This window comes from Apteryx rowi, unplaced genomic scaffold (assembly GCF_003343035.1).
Source record: "Apteryx rowi isolate R43461 unplaced genomic scaffold, aptRow1 scaffold_27, whole genome shotgun sequence".
Lineage (NCBI taxonomy): Eukaryota > Metazoa > Chordata > Aves > Apterygiformes > Apterygidae > Apteryx > Apteryx rowi.
In genome coordinates this window covers 759,913-779,252 of record NW_020449085.1, presented here as the reverse complement: position 1 = coordinate 779,252, position 19,340 = coordinate 759,913, and the positions used below count along the sequence as shown (strand labels likewise).

The window sequence follows — 19,340 nt, the reverse complement described above, 5'->3', positions numbered from 1 at the left end:
CGCCCCGGAGCGCCCTGGGGTGCCGACCCCCTCCACGCTGAGTGTGCGCTTCGCTCAGGGTGTCCTGTACCACAATGAGGAGCTTCCCCAGGAGGTGCTGGACTTCCTGAAGGTGCGGCATTTCCAGCAGGACCCCAAGGCCACCAGCCTGGCGTGAGTACGCAGGGGCTGGAGCCCTGGCCGGGGGGGGGGCGCTGACGGCTCTCACAGCACCCGGTTCACCCTGCACGGTGATGGCCACCATCAACCTGTTCCCTCTCGCAGCATGGTGTAAAGCACCCCGAGCCTGGCYGGGAGGGGACGACAGGGAATGTTCCCTGGAGCTCAGCGCTCAGCTGGAGCACAGGCACCTTGCCTGCTCCGGCCAGCCTCTCCTGGCAGCCTCCGCGTGCCCCACCGCAGGGATGCGGAGAAGCAATGTCTGCTCTGAAGGTGGAGGGAGGGCTGGCATGCGGTGGGGGGGCTGGCACACAGGAGGCAGTGGCACCCGGCTGTTGCTGGCAGCAGTGCCCAGGCTGAGGGCAGCAGCTCTTCTAACACCCAGCCGCTGACTTGCTCTGCTTCCTTGCAGCTCCTCCAGCTGCTTCTCCACGGAGGCGAGCAGGTAGGTTGCTGCTGGGGCTGCCGTGCGGTGGTGGGGCTGGGGACCCACTGCCAAGAGTCCCCTCGGCAGGGACAGCCAGGAGCCCTGCTGCGAGGACTTGCTCTCCTGCGACAGCGCTGGCTTCTCCCTGCTCCCAGAGCAGGCAGCTGGGGAATGCAAGCGCCTAGTGGGGCCTTGGGGTAGGTGGTGTCACCTGCCCGAGCTGGGGGCTGTGGTGACTCCTGGGAAGGACCTCCACGGATGCCACATGCTGCCCCCCACCCCGGGGGGTGGGTGGGTGTGCTTTTAGCCAGGAGCTGGTGGGAAGGCCTGGGCCATCCTGGTCAGCACGAGGGGCTTCGTGGGACAAGGGGACCTTCCGCTGGTGCTCACCTCTCTCCTATCGCTGCAGGCCTGGCTGCCTGCCTTCCCAGCGGCCAGTGCTGAGTTTCTGCAGAGACCCCTACGTGCGGCCGCCGGCTACAGGTAAGGAGCAGGGTCACGAGCTGCAGCCGCGTGTTCCCCTTGTAGCTGGGCAGGGCAGGTGTGATGAGTTTGTTTCCCCTGMGGCTTGCTCCAGCTTTGCTTTCCGCATGTCCCTGGGAGCCAGAGCGCTGCAGGGCCCAGCGCTCCGGGAACAGCTCACTGTTCCCCCTGCAGGCGTTGATTGGCCAAAGCCCYGGGCCAAGCAACGTCGCGGCAAAAAGTCTGCTCTCATTTCAGCTTGCTCTGCTCTCGCTCAGCCCTTTCCTTTTGCGTTGCAGACCTGCTTCCTGATACGGTCCTGAGCGGGGTGCTGCAAGGCCTCTACGTCCCGGAGAGCTGCTCCTCTCGCAAGGCAGCGCCACGGGGCCTCGGCCAGCCGGGCTCCTGAGCACGCGCATGCAGCACCCGCCGCCTCCCCACTGCTGCTAAGGGTAGGCCGGCTCTGCGGGGGGCCCTCCCCGCTCACCGGATGGGTCTCCTGGGCCTCGGGGAAGGGACGTAGTGGTGGGGCCTGACCCCACATCTCAGGCTAGAAACTCTTCGGGTAAAGCACGTGTGTGTGGTGCAGCTGCAGTGGCCGGCCAGGCCTGCCGGGAAGGCTCACAGAGGTAAAACACTCCGGCACAGGGAGCTAGAAAGCAAGAGGGGCTGCTCTCAGACAGGAGAATTGAGGGGGGGAGAAGCCAAGTGGTACAGCAAGAGCCACAGCTGCTCTCCAGACTAGAGCTGGCTTGTGTCTGCTCTACCCATGGCAATTCAAGCCCTCAAGTGCTTTAGTTTGAAGCGCAGGAGTTCTGCCTTCTGCCCCCATGTTTCGGGTTTGCGGGAGGAGCCTTTGGACCCTGAACTGTACTGGGAAAAGCCCTCAGTGTCTGGGCTTCTGGCGCTTGGGAGACTGTGCAATAAATCACTCAGGCTTGACTGGCAGACGACTGCTGTGCTCTGGAGTGCTACAAAAGCAAATCTGAGGCCAGCTGCAGCTCTGCTCTCAGTTTAATGAGACATGACAAGGGTGAAGAGGGCTGGCTGCAACAAGGTGACCTCATGGGGAAGTTACTTTGGGTAACGACCCCCTCAAACACAGCTAGGAGCACGTAGCAGTCTTCCCCCTTCCCATGTGCACCTCTCCTCCTGGTCTCTGACCCCTGCCCCAGGGGTGCTCAGGGGAATTAGCAGGACCAGGACCTCCAAAGAGCTCCCAAAGTTGCCCCGCCAGGCCTTGACCAGCCTAGTTGAGGGATGCGCAAGCAGGGTTGCTGCTAGATAGATGCTAGGCTCAGGCAAGCCCCAGCCCTCAGAAAGCAGGACCGAGGCGACTCTCTAAAAAACACATTGGTCACATTTATTGGTGCATGTGCTTCTTACAAAAGTGATGGGAAGAGGAGCCCCGTCCTGCCTGCTGGCCAGCTGGAATGTGGTAGGGGGGAAGGAGGAGGCCTGGGCAGCGGAGGCGGGCGCGTGGGGCACAGCGGCTCAGCTGCTGCTCACCTGCCCAGGGATGATGCCGGGGAGGCAGGGAAACGCACGGGGGGAGGAGAGCGGGGCAGCCCCAGGCCCGCAGCCCTTTGCGGCTGGGCCTCCGCAGCGCAGGGCCCTGCCGTTTCGCTGAGCCAGGAGGGTGGTTTATTCTTTGGCGATGGCAAATGGCTTCTCCACCTCTATGGTGCCGCAGTCAGCGATGGTGACATCCTTCAGGGGCTTGTCCCGGCTGTCTGTCTTAGTGTTCTCCACCTTCCTCACCACGTCCTGGGGAAAGAACATGTGTGAGACTAGGGCAACGCTGGGTGCTGCACTGGCTGTCCAGGCAGAGCCAGCTCAGAGCAGGGTCCCATTCTCCAAAGTGCTCTGTCCCCAGCCAGCCTGCTTGTGCAACATCTGTTTGGTGCCGTGCCACCCCTGACAAATGATTAACCCCCCCCTTACCATGCCTTCCAGCACTTTGCCAAACACCACGTGCTTGCCATCCAGCCACGGCGTCTTCACTGTGGTGATGAAGAACTGGGAACCGTTGGTATCCTTGCCAGCGTTGGCCATGCTCACCCAGCCAGGGCCGTAGTGTTTCAGCTTGAAGTTCTCATCAGGGAAGCGGTCCCCATAGATACTCTTGCCTAAAGGGGAAAAAAAAGGTTGTGCTGCACTGACGGAAATAAGTCCGGATAAGTGACCCCTGTTAGAGCAGACCTGGGCCAAGGACAGGTCCTGCTCTGGGAAGAGGCAGGACACAGGGCAGCGCAGACCTGACCTTGTACTGCCATGAGCTGCAGCGTGACAAGAAGCAGGTCTGACAGGAGCTAGCAAGCCCCAAACTCTCCAACGCCGATATTATCGACTTTGCTAATGTTTGCTAAGCGCTGATAGAAGGCTTGTACTCCTGGCAGCCAGGACACCCAGCAGAGGCACAAGCTGCTGCAAAGGAGAGCTTTCCCAGCGGGAGACAACGAGGACAGCGCTCCAGCTCCCACTCCTGTTGGGGCAGGGGCATGGCTACTTGGGCCCAAGTTACAGCACACTCAGGAACAGGGGCTGAGCCTAGCTCTGTCCATCCCTTCCCAACACCGAGGTCTCTACAAGTCATGTGCTGGCCCCACTTGGCCCTGTCATGCTCTAACTCCACACTGGCCTCCTGGCGGAGCCCGGACAGTGGGTTAGGAATGTGGCCCCTCTCAAGGGAGCAGCTGGATCCCCCAGGCTGGTGCAGGCCAAATTACCTCCGGTGCCGTCTCCACGGGTGAAGTCTCCTCCCTGGATCATGAAGTCCTTGATCACACGGTGGAACTTGCTGCCCTTGAATCCAAACCCTTTCTAGAGATCAGGAGAGGGCAGAGAAACGAGTGAGACAAGGAGACAGACTAGAGCTCCAGGTTGCTCTGCCACAGGACACCGAGGAAGAGCCCCCCCTGGTGGGAGAAGGGSGGGGGGGGGGGGAGGCAAGGCTAGGCATTTGGTGGCACCTCACCTCTCCGGTGGCCAGTGCAACAAAGTTGTCCACTGTCTTGGGCACAGTCTTGCCAAAGAGCCCAATGACGACACGGCCCACATCCTCTTCACCAATGCGCAGATCGAAGAACACCTTCGAGAGGTTACAAGGGTGTCAACAAAGCTGGCCTGATCCCCGCTGGACCTCCCCTGGGCCAACCAAACCCACCCCGGCCTGGCCCAGCCCCACCTAATCCACCCACCTATCCCAGTCAGTCCAGTCCCGACCCAGTTTAATCTACCAAGTCCAGCTGGGCCTAACCCCATGGACCAACCTAAGTCAGCCTGTCCTGGCCCAGCTGGGCACATCAATCCTAATCTGAGCTACTCCAACCTGGCCTACCATAGTCTAGCCCAGCCTACCCTGCTAGGCCCATCCTGACCCAACCTGGGCTAGCCTGGTCTGATACGGCCTACTCAACCACATCCATCCTGACCTAACCTAGACTGCACTGATCTGGCCAGACTGAGCCTACCAAATCAGGCCCTGACCCAACCAAGCCTACCCCTGCTGGCCCAACTGGGCCCATCCCGGACTACCTCAGCCCAGATTATCCAACCAGGCCTACCCCAGCCAGCCCAACCAGGTCCATCCTGACCCAGCCTAGACTATCTTGGCCCGGCCCAGCCCAGAGAATCCAACTAGGCCCATCCTGACCCAGTCAGGCCTATTCCAGCTGACCCTGCCGGGCCTATGCCAGCCAAACCACTCGAGCCACCTTGACCCAGCCAGGCCTACCACAGCCCATCCAAGCAGGCCCATCCTGACCCAGCCTGGAATACCTTGCTCGGGCTCAGCCCACCCAGCCAGGCCCAGCCCAGGCAGCCCCATCCTAGGCTACCCTGCTGCGGCCCGGCCTACCCGACCGGGCCTGCCCAAGCCCAGCCCCGGGGCCCAGGCCCGCCCGGCCCAGACCGGCCCAGACCGCCCCGCCCGGATCGGGCCCCGCGGACCCCGCGCCGACCTTGGCCGTGACCTTGGGGCCCTTCTTGCGCTCGTCGGCCCGCGAGGCGGCGGGCAGCAGCAGCAGGAGCGCCGCGCCCAGCACCGCCGCCGCCACCAGCACCTTCATCCTCCGCCGCTCGCAGCCCAGCCACAGCGCCCGCCGCGCTGCCTGCATCCGGCCCCGCCCGCCGGGCCGGCCCCGCGCCTCTCCCCCGCCGTGCAGTGGTACGCTCCGAGCCGCGCTCCGCTCGCCGCCCGCTCCGGCCGCCCGGGCGAAACCAACGAGCGCGCCGGGGGGGGGAGGGAACGGGCGGTGCCTTCCGGCCGGCCGGGGTGATGAGATCCGCCGGGGGCGGCGCTAGCACAAGCTGCGGTGCGGCTGCCACGTTGCCCCTCGCTCCGCGGCTCCGGGCGCAGCCAATGAGGAGCGGCGCGGGGCGCGGCGGCCCAGGCGGCGCGCCGATTGGGCCTCCCGCGGAGGAGGGGCGGGGACAAGTTCCCGGGGTGCCCCGCGCGCCGCTGCTGCGGCCGCCGGCGGGGCGCTGAGACACCGAAGCCGGCACGGGGGGGCGGGCTGGGGCGGCAGCGCGCCGAGGCCGCTGGGGGCGGGGCTCGCGCCGCCGCGGGGCCGTTGGGACCGTTGAGGCCGCTGAGGGGGCTCGCGCCACCGCGGGGCTGTTGGGACCGTCGACGGGGTTCGCGCCGCATCGGGGCCGATTGGGTCCGCTGAGGGGGTTCGCGCCGCCGCGGGGCTGTTGGGACCGTTGACGGGGTTCGCGCCGCAGCAGGGCCGTTGGCACCGTTGGCGTCGCCCCGTCCGCAGGAGCCCCGTAGCCGTGAGGCCGGAGGAGCCCGCCCAAGTGAGCCAGACAAGGGGTGCGGAACGGGCCCGCCCCGCCGGGCGGGATCGCAGAGGCTGCGGCGGCCAGCAGCGGGGGCCGCGGGTCCTGCCCCGGCCGAACCGGCCCGTGCCGGCACGGCGCACCCGCCTAGCGGTGCAGCTGCCGCCCCGCCCGCAAGAAACACACAGCCACACGGGGTAGAAAGGAGTCCACAGTTGAGGTTTATGTACTTTACAGTAAAAAAAAACTGGCAATAAACATCCCCTCCCCTCCTGCACGTACAAAGGGAAGAATTAAACAGACAAAATAAATTACAGCTCGTCACCGTTTCCACCGGCATTCGGCCCTTGGCAGTACCCCTAGGGGATAGGGGTGCCGGGCTGTTCGGTACAGTCCCCCGGTGTCCGAGGCCCTCCTCTGCACAGCTGCGGGGCCGCTCGAGGCCCAGCACCGAGGAGGGCAGGGCCCTAGCGTTACTTCTGCCCTGGCGTGGACAGGGAAGCAAACCCCTGCTGCAAAGATCAACTGTTTTCCTGAGACACTCCCCCAAAGGATAAAACAAATCACCTTTTAAAGCTTTGCCCTGCCTCTCTGTGGCCACTGGTTTCACCTGCCATTTGTCCAGGGGAAAGAAATGCTGCAAACAATCCCCTAAAGCAGTGACAGCCAGGTGGGTGCCCCCAGTGCTGGGGGACAGAGAGATGGGTTGTTTGAACTTGCCCTATCTCCCCCTTCTAACTCGTTAATACTCAGTGAAGATGCTAAAGCCCCTCAGTTCTTACCCAGGAAAGACTTAGGGCATGATGAAGAGCAGGTGAGACTGTATGATAAAGCTAAAGAAAGGAGTGAGAAAGGAGAAAGATCTTCGTCAGAGAGGCTGAAGTTTCTCTAAATACCAGATTTGGTACACAGAAGTGTTTGCAGTTTATTTCAGGTGCTGGTGTCCAGCTTAGCACAATTGTTTGCAAATACTGGAGTTAGTTGAATATGTGGGAAGTACATTTTTTATGTCTACTCAAATAGATCTGGGTCAGTGTTAATCACCTACCATACAATTCAACAAAGCTTGAGAAACCAAGTATGTTCAGCTGGTTCCTCACATCACACTAGAAATCTACAGTTACTCAAGTCCAGCAAAACTCCTAGAGTATGGCACATCTGGACATCCTGAAAACTGAGAGTCCTGCACAGGAGGACGCTTCTAAGTCACTTATTCTAACCCTATATTAGATGCCTGCTGTCCTCCTCCCAAAGAGAGGAAGGTAGTATCTTGTCAGAATTCAAGCCCCAAGTGGGCTGTGAAAACACAGAGCCCTTCACAAACGCATCCTTTTTCATTGTTTCTCGCTCGTGTCAGCAGGCCTCATGAGGCACACAATGGCTGCTGTGGCTGGATATTGTCCTCACCCGTTGGTTCCCGTTGGGGTTTAAACACCCCTTCCTCCAAAAGTAATCAAGGCCATGCTCAGCTTACACTTCCTGGCACATTCTCTAGAGCCAAGTACCACCCCTGCAGGCTTAAGCGTGCCCTAACTCAGTGGCGTACTAGTACGTTACCTGTTTGTTAATTTGTTACTGGAAGAATTGCCTGGTAGAGATGAATGTTTCCAAGGGCCAGGGAAAGAAATGTTGAGATTTCTCTTCCTTCTCAGAGCACAAATATCCCAAGAGTACTTTTTGGGAACAGGAAATTAAAGCTCATGCTAAAAATATTACATTTAAGGCTGTGAAACAGAAGGAGAAAAGTGTCCCAACAAAGCGGATCCTGGCACAAAGCAGTTTCTAAGAGTGAGAGTCATCCCTGATGGCACACTACAGGTGCTCTCCCTGTCTAGATATAGTGAAAGCCGCTTGCTTTTCAAAGATGCTCTGTTTGGCTAATAGGTAGCATCTCCTTTAATGCTTTTCTTTGACTGGATGGAGAATAAATAAGCAGCATCTATTTGCATGCTGGAAAACCTCATAATCCTGGGAGTCAGTTCCTTCCAGCTGTTCACATATGTGACACGGGGCTTTTCCTTTCTACACAATAGCCTGATAAATGGATAGACTCCCAGAGGAAGAAGGCACTCGAGGCAACAACGGTCCGGTACAGGTCATTGCCACCCTCCTCCACAGGCACGGTATCAGCATTGCACATGCTGATGCTGCCCAGGGACTCTGCTGTGGGCTAAGGTCAGCTGGAAGCGGTGCCGGATTCTCAGCTGTTTAAGCCCCCCTTGTTGTGCCCTGGCCAGCAGACAGGCATATATGGTGCCCTTCCATTCGGGGGAAGACACACTTGATGCCTTGCCACTGAAGTGGCAGCTGTAGATGCTATTCCAGAGACATGGGGACCACTTGACATGTGGCCAGCATGTTTCTGGTTGGTTCACATCCTCATGGTCAAAGCAAAAAATCGCTTAGCCATTCTCTGTTACCCAGGATGCTTGAAGTGGGGATGGGCAGACACAGGGAGAAGTGTTTGGTGTCATCATTCCTTAGTGAAGCTCTGGGGGGGCTGAACTGTTCACGGCTTTAAAGCACAAAGTGTTCAAAAGCTCCCAAACCATGCACCATCCCCTCAAAGGAGGGTTCAGAGCTTACCGCAGGAGGGGAGGGTTACCAAGAGAGCCCAAGAGAAGCAAAGGAAAAGAAAATATTCTATAATAAGTGTTTTCAGGAAAGGGTAATAAATACATCTATTCATGGAGAACAATGCAGCAGTGCAATGTTTTATTGAAAAAAAAAATCTCACTTGATACCTCAGAAAACTGCATCGCAACATTGGTGGGCCACACCATGGGAGAACTATATCTGGGACCCCAGCGTGATGCTGAATGCTCCCTGACATCCATGGCAGACAGCTGATCCGAAAGCCCCTCCCTCACTTCCGTGGGCAAGGGGCACAGGCATATCCCAGGTACTAAGTTAACTTCCAGTGAGAACAGGAGAGGTTGCCCAGGTAGGTTTAATGCCCTACTTCCTACCACAGAATGGTTGGCTCAGTCTGGCTTGTATCTCCTAGTCACCTCCAACCTCCCTGGGGTTAGCAGTTTCCTCAAGCACAGGCCTTACTGTTTACCTGCCTTAAAAAAAAAGCAACAACAAAAAACAACAAAACATCTTTGCCCTTTTGAAGAGTCCCAACGTACGATTATAGTGCAAGAGGGCTTGGTACAAGTGAGCATTACCAGCATGCCGTGGGGGGACAGTCCTCCCCTACAAACACATCATCATAGGATTAAAAGAACATTGTATCTCCAGAGATAAGCAGTAGCGGGTCATTGTGAAACAGCTTTCAAATCAACCCACTTAAAAACAAGGTCAGGAAAGTTTCTAAACAATCAAATACATTCACTTTAAAAAAACATTTAAGAACAAAAACTGTTGAGATGGCCCCTTTTCTTCCCGCCCTCCCTCACCCTGCAAACACTTACATACGCTGCAACTACAAGCTGCCCCTTGACTGGAAGCAGCGAGGAATGACCAAACACGGCAGGAGATGCAGAAGGAATCGAGTTCTGGTGACAGGCACTTAGTGGGGCTTGGGAGGGCAGCAACAGAAGTGTGTGTCGGGGCCCAGCTCAATCTGCAGAACACGACTGCTCTCCCTGGGGAGCGCCTGTGCCCCCTTCCCCCGCAAGACGCCAAACCATGGTTTCCTACAGCAGAGAGGGGAACGCCCGTGCCAGAGATCCTGCACTTCCTGGGAGCCACCGGCAGCGGAGGAGTTCAACAAGAGAGTGGTGGAACACAGCAGTGGTCCCTGTCCTCCCTTTGGTGGGAGGGCAAGAGAGGACAAAGCGCCCCAGCATTCACATGCAGGAGATGAACAGTCCCTTCCTGCCCCTGCCCGTGATACACCTAAAGGAAAGCATTTTGCAGAATGAGAACAGTGGGTGTACAAATCTCCTGGTGGGTGAGCAAGGGAAGAGCGAGGCAGCCTGCAGCTTAACTTTCTGCTGGGGGAAAGAGGAAGGTGCAGCCAAGCCTCAGAGCTGTGCTCCGTCAGAATAAGGCATTGAGATAACTCAGAAGAGAATGGCTAAGAGACACCCTAGAGGGATCCTGGTGTGGAAACGAGGCTCCTCCATGCTGACACCACAGCGGTGGTTGCATGCTTCCAGGAAGCACAAAGAGCAAGCGGAGAAGCTCCCTGCTCATGATGATCTCTTGCCCCCTAAGCCTGCTTCTTCCCAGCAAGGGGAACTGAACCTTCAGTAAGTGCCACTAAATGAACTCCAAGCTACGTAGATCATCATTTAAAAAACAGATAATGAGATCTAGTCTCTGCCTTTCCTCCCTTCATACTTTCCAGGGAATTCAGGGACTGGAGTGAGCAAGCCCCAAATTTCTGACAAATTAAGTCCCTCACTCAAGTGAACAGTCCCAGCCTAGTCAGATGTCACATGTAGAAAGACAACGCATAAGGAACCTATTCACAGCGACACCCTTTCCCCCCTCCCCCCTCCCCCCCCCAAAAGAAGCTGCTTGAATTCACCTGGAGCCCTGCCATATCCATGATAACCCCAGAGCAGCCTCAGCCTCGAGTTTGGAAATGCTGCAGTAGGATGCAAGATTTTACATTTGTGCAAAGTGCTCCAAGCCCTTTGCTAGCTATTGGTTTGGCTCAAAAGTGGCGCATGAGAACTCTGGCTTACCCTCCAGGGTGGGGCAGCATCCCACGTGCCCCAGGCCAGCAGAGCTCCGGGCCTGTGCTCACGGAGAGGACGTGAAGGCTATTCCAGTCAAACCTATCTGACCATCTGGAGATGAAATCAGTATTAAGGCAGTGAAGTATCCTCTCCCCTGCTGGGGAAGCTTTGCCCCTGCTAACATTTTCTTGCAGAAGGTGCGTATTCATAACCACCCTACCAGAGGGATTTGAGAAGGCTACCCAGTTGCCTAGCCACACACCAAGAAATGCCTATGATTTGGGAAACATCTGGTTTCCAGTTACCTTAATCCAGATCTACATCTTTAGCCAGTGCAAACTCCTCCAGCTCGGCAAAGCTGATGCCGCTCCCTCCTGCCAACACCAGGCTAGTCTCCGGGCTGGTTGGGTCAGGCACGGTGTAGGAAACCATGGTAGGGACATTCACTGGCAGCTAGAAAGGGTGATTGAAAATTCAAGTATGCTTTCCCCAGCGCATGACCCAAAACGGGCATTGGGAACCCCAGACTGGCATGAGGGTTGTGTGGATGTTGTCAACATCCCCACTTGAGGGCATTCTTCGCACCCCACCGTATTCCCAGCTGAATGTCTGTCTGCGCTGGCATCACTTGTCCACGCAGAAATCCACAGATACAATGTGCATCTGTAATGCTAAAAATAATAAAAAGTGCAACGACGTCAGTTTCTTTAAAACAATCCACATTGCTCTGTTACCATCAGAGGAGGGAGGTGTCAAGGAAGCCAGAAAACCTAACTGGAACAGTAGATTGCAAATTTCTCACAGCTTGCACATTACAGTGTAACTGTTCCCAAGGAGCCTAAAAAGGAACCTGTGTCTTACTGCTGCAGCAGTCAGGCCTTTCTCCCGCACGACTCTCTTGCCCAGACTGCATCCTCCTGCCCTCTTGAGAGCCAATCAAGCCTATGGTATTTTTTTTTTTAATTAAGGAGGGAGGAGGACAGAGGAGCAGAGAGCACAGGGGAGGGAGGGGAGTAAAGTGAGCAGGAACTAAGCACAGTCCTCAGGTTTGCATGAATGATGCCTTCGCCGTAAACAACGGGAAGGAGGGTCAGCCAGCCAGCCCCCCTCCCAGGGCGACCAAGACCTGAGCCAGCCACAGTCCTGGTCCCAAAAGGAGCTTCAGGCTTGGAGTGAACGAGGGAGACCATTCAGCAGATCCACCCCAGAGTGGTTTGTTTTGGAACGTTTTCTTCTCTTTTTGGTTTAAAATGTCACTTTTTTCTCTTCCTCCTATGCCTCCTCCTCCCCCCTAAAGAGAAGCCCCTTCCTGTAAGACATGGCAGGAGCTGCAGGTGCAGGTGGTGTTCCTGCAAGGCCCCAGGAGGCACTGGTCACTTGTGACGCTGAGCCGTCTTCTTCCTTTTCCTCTTAAAGAAGCAGCAGCACCTGGAGCACAAAGAACAAGGCAAGTCAGCCCCGCACTGCACCCCGAGCAGGCCCCTGCTGACCCAGCGCCCATGGTGGGCTTCCCTCCGCTCAGAGTAACATGCAACAGCACCTCCACATGCCCGGCACTAAGGCCCAAACAGACCTGCCATCCCACAGGGAGGTCTACAAGGTCAGCAGCTGCTTGTGGCTAGCTGATGCTCRCCTGGACTGACAGATCAGAGAAGGCAAGTAGCTGAATATTGATGGTTCCTGCTGCCCAAAGGCCGCAGCAACAGCAGGGCACAGCCCTGTGGGAGCCCCTGAGCGCCAGGAGCCAGGCTCTCTTCCTCTAGATGCTTAACTGGGACAGGAACACGAGGAGCCATCTGGAAAAGCAGTAAAACAGCGATCCAGATACTCCGTTCCCTCTGTCCAAAGACCCGGCGCAAGCCCTGAGGAGCATTAGGACAGTGAGCCTTGGCTACTCTTCCCAGCTATGAGGCACATCCTTTTAACACTGTTCACTTAAGAGTCAGTCAGACATGTTTTGAAGAGTTCTTGGATCAGGGACCAGGTTTCTTTACTGAACCTTTCACAATAACCTTCGATAAATCATCCAGTGCAGGTATGCATAACTCCTGCTTCTTCCCTCATCCAGTGCAGGGAAGATGCACAGCATTCAGGGATTAGGGAAGCAAAAGGATGGATAGTGGAGACTGAGGTGGTAAGAAGAACACCGCAGCTGAACCTTCAACAGTGGTGGTTTCACTTGTGGGTTATACTGAAAGCAATTGCCCAGGCTTTCTATTCCTGTTGGCTTCCTACAGAATTACTTGGCCTTTAGGGCATATCTATATTTCTATCCTCAGTCTCCCTCAGTCAGGAATCCTCTGCACAGAGGAAACATCTTTGTTCTTTGCAAGTTCTGCTCCTGAGCTACATATCTTTCTCATTTGGTCATTACAGCTGTCTCCAGAGAAGTCCAGGTGATGCTGAAAGAGTATTTTTTCAGGCTGGTGGAAGGGACGTGTAGCTAAGCAACAAGAGCAGATATGACTATGCAAAGACCATTTTTTTTCCTACAAGCATCTTTTACTAATAGCCAGACCAAAAGTGTTCAAAACTACTGTAACAACATCTCCAAGTCTTTTCAGCTGGATACACTCTGAAATGTTGGCACAAAACTCCTGTCCTCTCAGAGCTAGAGGAACGGAGTTCTCATTCTCACTTGCACCCCAGAAGGTGCTTGCCCCCAAAGCACAAGCCTGGCTATGGGGTGCAAAAGTGATGGGTGATCAACAACACCATAGGAACAAAGCATGTCAGCCCAAATCATTTGCTGAGGATACTGAAATTCCCTAGAACACACAGAGCTGAAAGAGCCAAGGCAATGGGAGGGTGACCTCCCATTGCATGTTCCTCTGTCCTGCAAGGACTAAGACCCAGGGGAAGTTTAATGTCCATGATTTGCCTTTGGGTTCCTTCTAAGCACTCCTAACAGGCCCAGTTTGGAGACGAGCTGAGAAAAATACAAAACCACTTGCCCTCCCAGGAACACGGGCCTAGAGCAACCTGTCAGCTGTGATGGCTCCATCATTGCTACCTCATTTGACATTTGCAGCACACAGTCTAGAAGCTTTACTGCCACATAACCCAGGTTCCTGTGCATTACAGGCCAGGGACTACAGGTCCCCTCCCATCCCCCCATTCCGGGACTGGTCTTGCACTTCAGGCCATCTGCAGCCCTCTCTGGTTTTAACCTATCACAGTATTCCTCTCCGACAGCAGCCACCTGCCTTCATGACTTGGGTACTAATAAATAGGAGGGAATAATTATGGGGAGAGATGACAGAAAATGCATGAGTTATGATTTCACATGCATCTGGTAAGGGAAGAACAGGGCTGAGCAGCACTCCTTTCCTTGGGCACTGTAAGGAGGGAACTGACTGTTGGCTGGTTTTCCTTGTGACTGTCTATTTACGCTTTTACTCAGAGGTCCAGGGAAGGGTTCAGGAAAGGAAGTCCTGGCAGTTCAGACAGGCAGAGGCAGAACACCAAAATAAAAGAATAAGGCAGGCTGACAGTTACAGAACATGATCTCTGTGCATGCAGACAATGCCCAAGAGAACAGCTCCAGACTATGACATACAGAGAAGCCAGAGATGCCAGAGGAGGAGGCAATGCCTATGGAGAGAAGGGCAGAGAAGGGTCAGTCTGTCATCGAACAAGGACATTCCTCAACACACATGGGGCTTTTGAGCAAATCCAAGCTTCCTGTGTTTCACCTCGCTCTGCAGCAATTCCTACTCATCAGCACCCCAGAATGCCACCTGGACCTACAAACTCCTCACTTGAGTCTCATCTTGGCCCTCAGTTTACTCTGCAGCATTGGGTAAGTTGCTTCTCCAGCTCCAGAAGGGGCAAGGCAGGGAGGGAATGCCTCCACAGGGCCCCTTGAGCCTGGGACTACAGCTGTGACTTAGAAAGCACGGTAGATTGTACATACACCTGAGCTGGACTTGCAGTAATGCAACCAACAGGGCTGGACAGGCTCTTAGAGAGAAGCCAGTTCACCTGTACTCTCAGCTGGCAGCTGCAGGTGTCCCCCCCCTCCGCCCCTTAGTTCTCAGCCTATCTGGAAAGTAGCCATCTCCCACTAGCTCACTCCAAGCAGTGGCTTTAGCTAGGGATCTGTCACTAACAAGGTCTACAACCACTTCTTTATACTCTCCAATCACATAAGCCCTGGCCTGTGTCTCTTCATAGGAAACTCTTCTAGAAGTGATTGCCCTCCTCCCCTCGATAGCCAGGTTGGGGTGCAGGGTTTTCCCTTCATAACCATCTGTGTGAGGAATTCCTGCAAGATGCTTGGCAAGCCTGGTCCCGACTCTGCCCAACTCCATTAGACATCATCTGCTCACGGACGTAACAGTTTGGGGGAGATGGTAAGCCAAACAGAAAATCTGTCTTTTGCATAGATCAGCTCAAAGATCAGCCTAATTGCTTGGCCTAATGTGGCCGCTCAGACACAGCCCACACCCTCCCCAATATCGTATGCGGTTCTCAGCATGGTCATAAATCAGAACAGCCCTGGGTTGGCTTTTTGAGTTTGTGCCTTTTTATGGTTTGGTTTGGTTGGTTTGATTTTGCCAACCCCAGTCTAGTCTGGTCCGCTCCCCCTTGCATGTGGACTGGAGAGAGGGACTCACCACAAGTTGAGCATTTTCAGGCAGCTACAGAGAGTGTAGAGAAAAAACACAGAAAGGAAGAAAGAGCAATTAGTTCACAGAGGTGGGATGAAAGCATGTCACTGCAGCCATGCAAACATGCAGTGCAGACTGGCAGACGCACACCATGCCTGACCACCCACCCACCCCCAGCACTCATACCACCTCTGCCCTTGCCACGTTGCTGCTGAGAATTGCCACGTTTTCCAGGGGCTTGAGGCCTCAGACAAACATCCCACAATCTCCACAAGGGCACAGGCCCCATGGGGTACTTTTCTGGGGCTGGGAACAGAAAGGGGCTCCAGGCCATCAGAAGAAGATATTGCTCTATGCCCTGCAGCTCCAGAGGCAGAAGGGCCAGATTACAGATCTACATATGTGACCTGTGGTTCAGTGAAACACACTGCTGGGATCGCTAGCTTATCTCCAGCGCACACCAAAGCGGAAGCATTTGCACATCTCCTCTGCCTGCCAGGAGTGCCAGGGCAGGACCTCTCCAGTATTGCATCTCATCTCAAACACAGAGCCACAAACTTCAGCTAGTTCTAGGTCTTTCTGGCCCACCTTACTGCAGAGCAGTTACTCAAGTCCAGAAATCCTTTGCCCTCCTCACCTAACTGAGGGGTTTTACAATCACAGATGCCAGGAAAGATGAAGGCAGTCCCCCATGTGGCAAGAGGAATGAAGCAGACTACACTTGGGAATTACGACAACAGCCCCTGCCAGTGCAAAGCAGCCTGTGCTCAACTTCATAATAAACTGTTATACCCTTCAAAACCAAATCTGAACCATGCAAACAGGGCCTGGAAAGAGACAGAACAATTCCACACATCCCAGGACATGGCTTGGGCAGCACAGCCCATGTTCCTTTTCACCTGTCTTGACATTTTCCTGTACACAGGCCTGGGGTTTGGACCCAGGCCTTGCTGAACTAGGCCCTACAGAAACAGAATGAAGGTGATCCCATCTTAAAAGCTGACTCTTCCTTGCATTGGGTTGCCATATCAAGAACCGTTAATGGTGGCGATTTGCCTCAACTGTTCTAGGAGCAACCCCAAGCCACTTGCCCAGTAAGCCCCACTTCAGTCATTCAGACCAAGACAGAGCCTGCAACACCAAACCTGTGGCCTCTGCAGGCACGCTACCTGTATTTAAGAGGAATATTGCCCACTCTGCAACCTGCACTTCAAGACCTCCTCATCTCTGCTGTACTTTATGAGAAGCCTGTAGCAAAACCAAGGCTTGCTCTTTTGGCTGGAAGGAGAAAGCATATTCATTGCTGCGACAAGTCACTGCAAGGATCGAACCCTGGCCAGCTACCAGCAAGCAAGATCAAGCAGAAGTGCTTCCCAAGGAACAGAGGAATAGACAGTGAGAGACATTTATCTTCAGGACCGCAGTAATAAGATGGGAGACCAGCACTGGCTCCAGCCTGATACACACCTAGGGACCGTTTCCATCAACACACACTTTAACATACCTGCCATTTTACTTTTTTACCCTCCCACACGTCATTCCTAACACAAGTGCCCATAAAGGCTAAAGACAAGCAACATGGGACAAGCAACACCAATGCCGTCAAGTCAAATTATAGTCAGACAGTGGGACAATGTCATGGCACCAACCAGTTCAAAGGCAGTCCCGGGGCCTATTTACCTCTCGTATGGGGAAGTCAGTATTACACTGTGATCTGCTAGGGTCCAAGTATAGTTCAGAGGCAGCAAGAAGGTCCCATTTTGAGGATCATGCAAAAGGTGACATGATGGTGCCAGATGCAGTGCTTGTGCAAAGAAGGCCAAAATGGTCAAGGCAGCAATTTTGTACATCAGTTCTCACTCTTCACTACAAGCTACAGAGGATAGGTCCTGCTACACTGAGGTCAGCTCAAAGTGAGCATATTGTTCCCCCCAAGCAGGAAGGCTATTTCTGGTTTCTCCCTCATTGAGCTTCCATTGGGCTGGACCAAGAGAATTCACATAGAAAACTGTATGTTCCTGCAAGAATTACTTTAGGACCATTCTGGATACCAGGTCTCCACTTCTTGCAGCCAGAAATAAAGTGTTAACTTTCAGACCAACAACTCCTTCACTGAGCTGTGCTCAAGCTACTCCTACAATCTCAGCACGAGAGTACAGTGCGTTCTCCTTTTGGAACAGGGGACGCTCACCGGGATTCCTGAAATCAATACATGTTATTTTGGTATTTGTGCTACCACCTGTTTCGCAATACATGCTCTGATTAAGAGTTATGTTCTTCGGCCATGACAAGTGTGAAAAGCAGCAGCAGCACTGAAGGCACCATGCACAAAAGCAGCAATATGCAGGAAAAGGTCATGGGATACAAGCATCAAGTACTTCACTATGGGTAAATATCCCCACTCATTTCAAAGGAGGATTAATCACCACACCAGTGGAAAGCCTGTTTGTAAAGCAAACGTACTTAGCTTCCTCCACCACTTCCACTTCTGCCTGCGCTGTTATTGGTGCGTTGGAGTGCGCCCCCGTTGGATCATCAACATTCAGCTCCCCGTTGGTCGAGCTGACCACCTGAAACACAAAGGAATGCCCTGTTAATGAAGCCCCTGAAAGAGCACAGCTGCATGCGATATGCCTCCATCTGCCTGGACAAGGGATATTATAGCAATGGGAAGTCTGTGGAACAACTTCTGTTTGCTCCTGTCTCTCTACTCTTTCTTAGCAAGCTGTGGGATTCCTTGGATGCCTTTAAACCATGTGCTTGTTTCCAGCAGTCAATTGAAGAGACTAGTCTGCTCTGCCCCAAGCAGAACAGCAGGTAGGGGACTCCGTGCTCACTAGTTCACTCTGGTTCTGTACCAACACAGGTCTTCACAATGTCTTTGGGAGGCTACCCCACAGTGTGCTTTTCTTCCACTGGGATCTTAACAGGAAAAATCAGTGTGAAGACTAACTGACAGCCTTATACATACACAAACTGTATTATGCTGATTGTTTTCTCCTGACACCTTTAGAGCAGTCCTTCTAGAGACACTAACTTCTAGGACCCACGTTTTGACAGTTGAAGCATCTAGCACAGCACTGGCTGTAGACAGCAGGGACACTTCTTGGGAAGGTCAAGTGAACACCTGCATATAGAGGCACCAAGAAATCCCTAGGTGGCCTGTGAGGGACTTGGACCTGTTGCCTGCCACTAGAGGGGGAAGAACTCATTCCAGAACCCTCAACACCTCATTCCTTACACAGCCAGTTCCTGAAATGATTTCATTGCCCAAAGGTATTTATATGGTCTCTAATCTCCTTTTGCTTCACAGTTTACAGTATGGCTTACTTGAATGTTTTCATATAGGTACCCCCAGCTGTCAGGAGCCAGGGGTACATTACCCAGGAGAGCACATAATGTTCTGGATAATTCACGATCACTCTGCTGCAAGTGGGACTGCAACAGTGACCAACAAACAAGCCCGTATCAGACCAAAGTTCAGCCGGTCTTTCCACACTCCATCTGGAAGGTAGGACAGGCTTCTGCACATTGCTCTGAACACCTGCAGTTGCTCCTGAATCCAGAGCTGTAATGATGGGTGGTTCCACTCACACTCCACCTCTTTGCCTTTCTACAAGGTAAAAGGAGGTACCTCACATCCTGGAGTTCCAATCTTCAGGAGAGTTAGCAGCTGAGGTTGTAACTCTGATAACTGAGTCTGGGAAGCCCTATGGTCCGTGCACATTTCAGGAGTCGAGGCGCTACCAGGTATTTCCTGGTGGCTCAGGATGACCTAACCACCAGAGATGAAGGGAAGGAAGCCAGAGAAGCAGCAGATCTTTAAGAGTTCTCCTCACTGTTAAGTGCCTCTATACATATTTTTTTTGAAATCTTAAGTTCTACCAACAATTGTTGTTTCTGCAGAAATGAAAGTAGAACATGTCCCATGCTCAGTTTCTGCCAAGACAGGTCAGAAATAAGCTCACATGTTCTTCAGAGCTTTCCTCTCTAGTGATTACCCCATGGGTCCTCTTGATGTCCCCCTCTCAAACTCATTGACTGCACTGTAGCTCTATGCAGGCTCTCAGGACCCCCACACTTCCCACACAGCTTTGCTAAACACTAGCAGTTAATTGCACTATTCCCCGTGATCTTCCCACACTTTGAAAGCCTTTTGTAAAATGAAATTTAACAAGAAGCAGCTGAAGATTTTCCTTTTCTTTTTTTTTTTTTTTTTTTCATTCGCCACTTTATTCTGATGTGGCAAATTCAACA

General features: G+C 54.0%; 3 protein-coding genes across 4 annotated transcripts in view; 1 reads left to right on the top strand and 2 right to left on the bottom strand.

The window, feature by feature from the left end:
- The window catches only part of SNX22 (sorting nexin 22), a 5,545-nt gene extending 3,549 nt beyond the window's left edge, over positions 1–1,996 (top strand). The window contains exons 2-5 of the mRNA XM_026068359.1: positions 59–153; positions 572–604; positions 996–1,069; positions 1,348–1,996. Of these exons, the coding sequence (XP_025924144.1) occupies positions 59–153; positions 572–604; positions 996–1,069; positions 1,348–1,457 (312 nt within the window). The 3' untranslated portion in view covers positions 1,458–1,996. The remainder of the gene's footprint in view (positions 1–58; positions 154–571; positions 605–995; positions 1,070–1,347) is intronic.
- A 392-nt stretch (positions 1,997–2,388) lies between these two features.
- PPIB (peptidylprolyl isomerase B) lies at positions 2,389–5,237 on the bottom strand. Its single transcript, XM_026068388.1, has 5 exons — positions 5,011–5,237; positions 4,026–4,139; positions 3,778–3,871; positions 2,993–3,177; positions 2,389–2,815 (listed from the first exon to the last, which is right to left on the bottom strand). The coding sequence occupies exons 1-5, from the start codon at positions 5,164–5,166 to the stop codon at positions 2,693–2,695; spliced, it is 672 nt and encodes a 223-aa protein (XP_025924173.1). The 5' UTR covers positions 5,167–5,237; the 3' UTR covers positions 2,389–2,692.
- Positions 5,238–6,033: 796 nt separating this feature from the next.
- The window catches only part of CSNK1G1 (casein kinase 1 gamma 1), a 101,232-nt gene continuing 87,925 nt past the window's right edge, over positions 6,034–19,340 (bottom strand). Inside the window, exons 12-13 of one of the 2 annotated variants that reach the window (XM_026068276.1) lie at positions 17,547–17,653; positions 6,034–11,898 (exon numbers count right to left, since the gene is read on the bottom strand). In XM_026068276.1, the coding sequence (XP_025924061.1) occupies positions 11,844–11,898; positions 17,547–17,653 (162 nt within the window). In that variant the 3' untranslated portion in view covers positions 6,034–11,843. The other variant, XM_026068277.1, reaches the window with a different exon arrangement.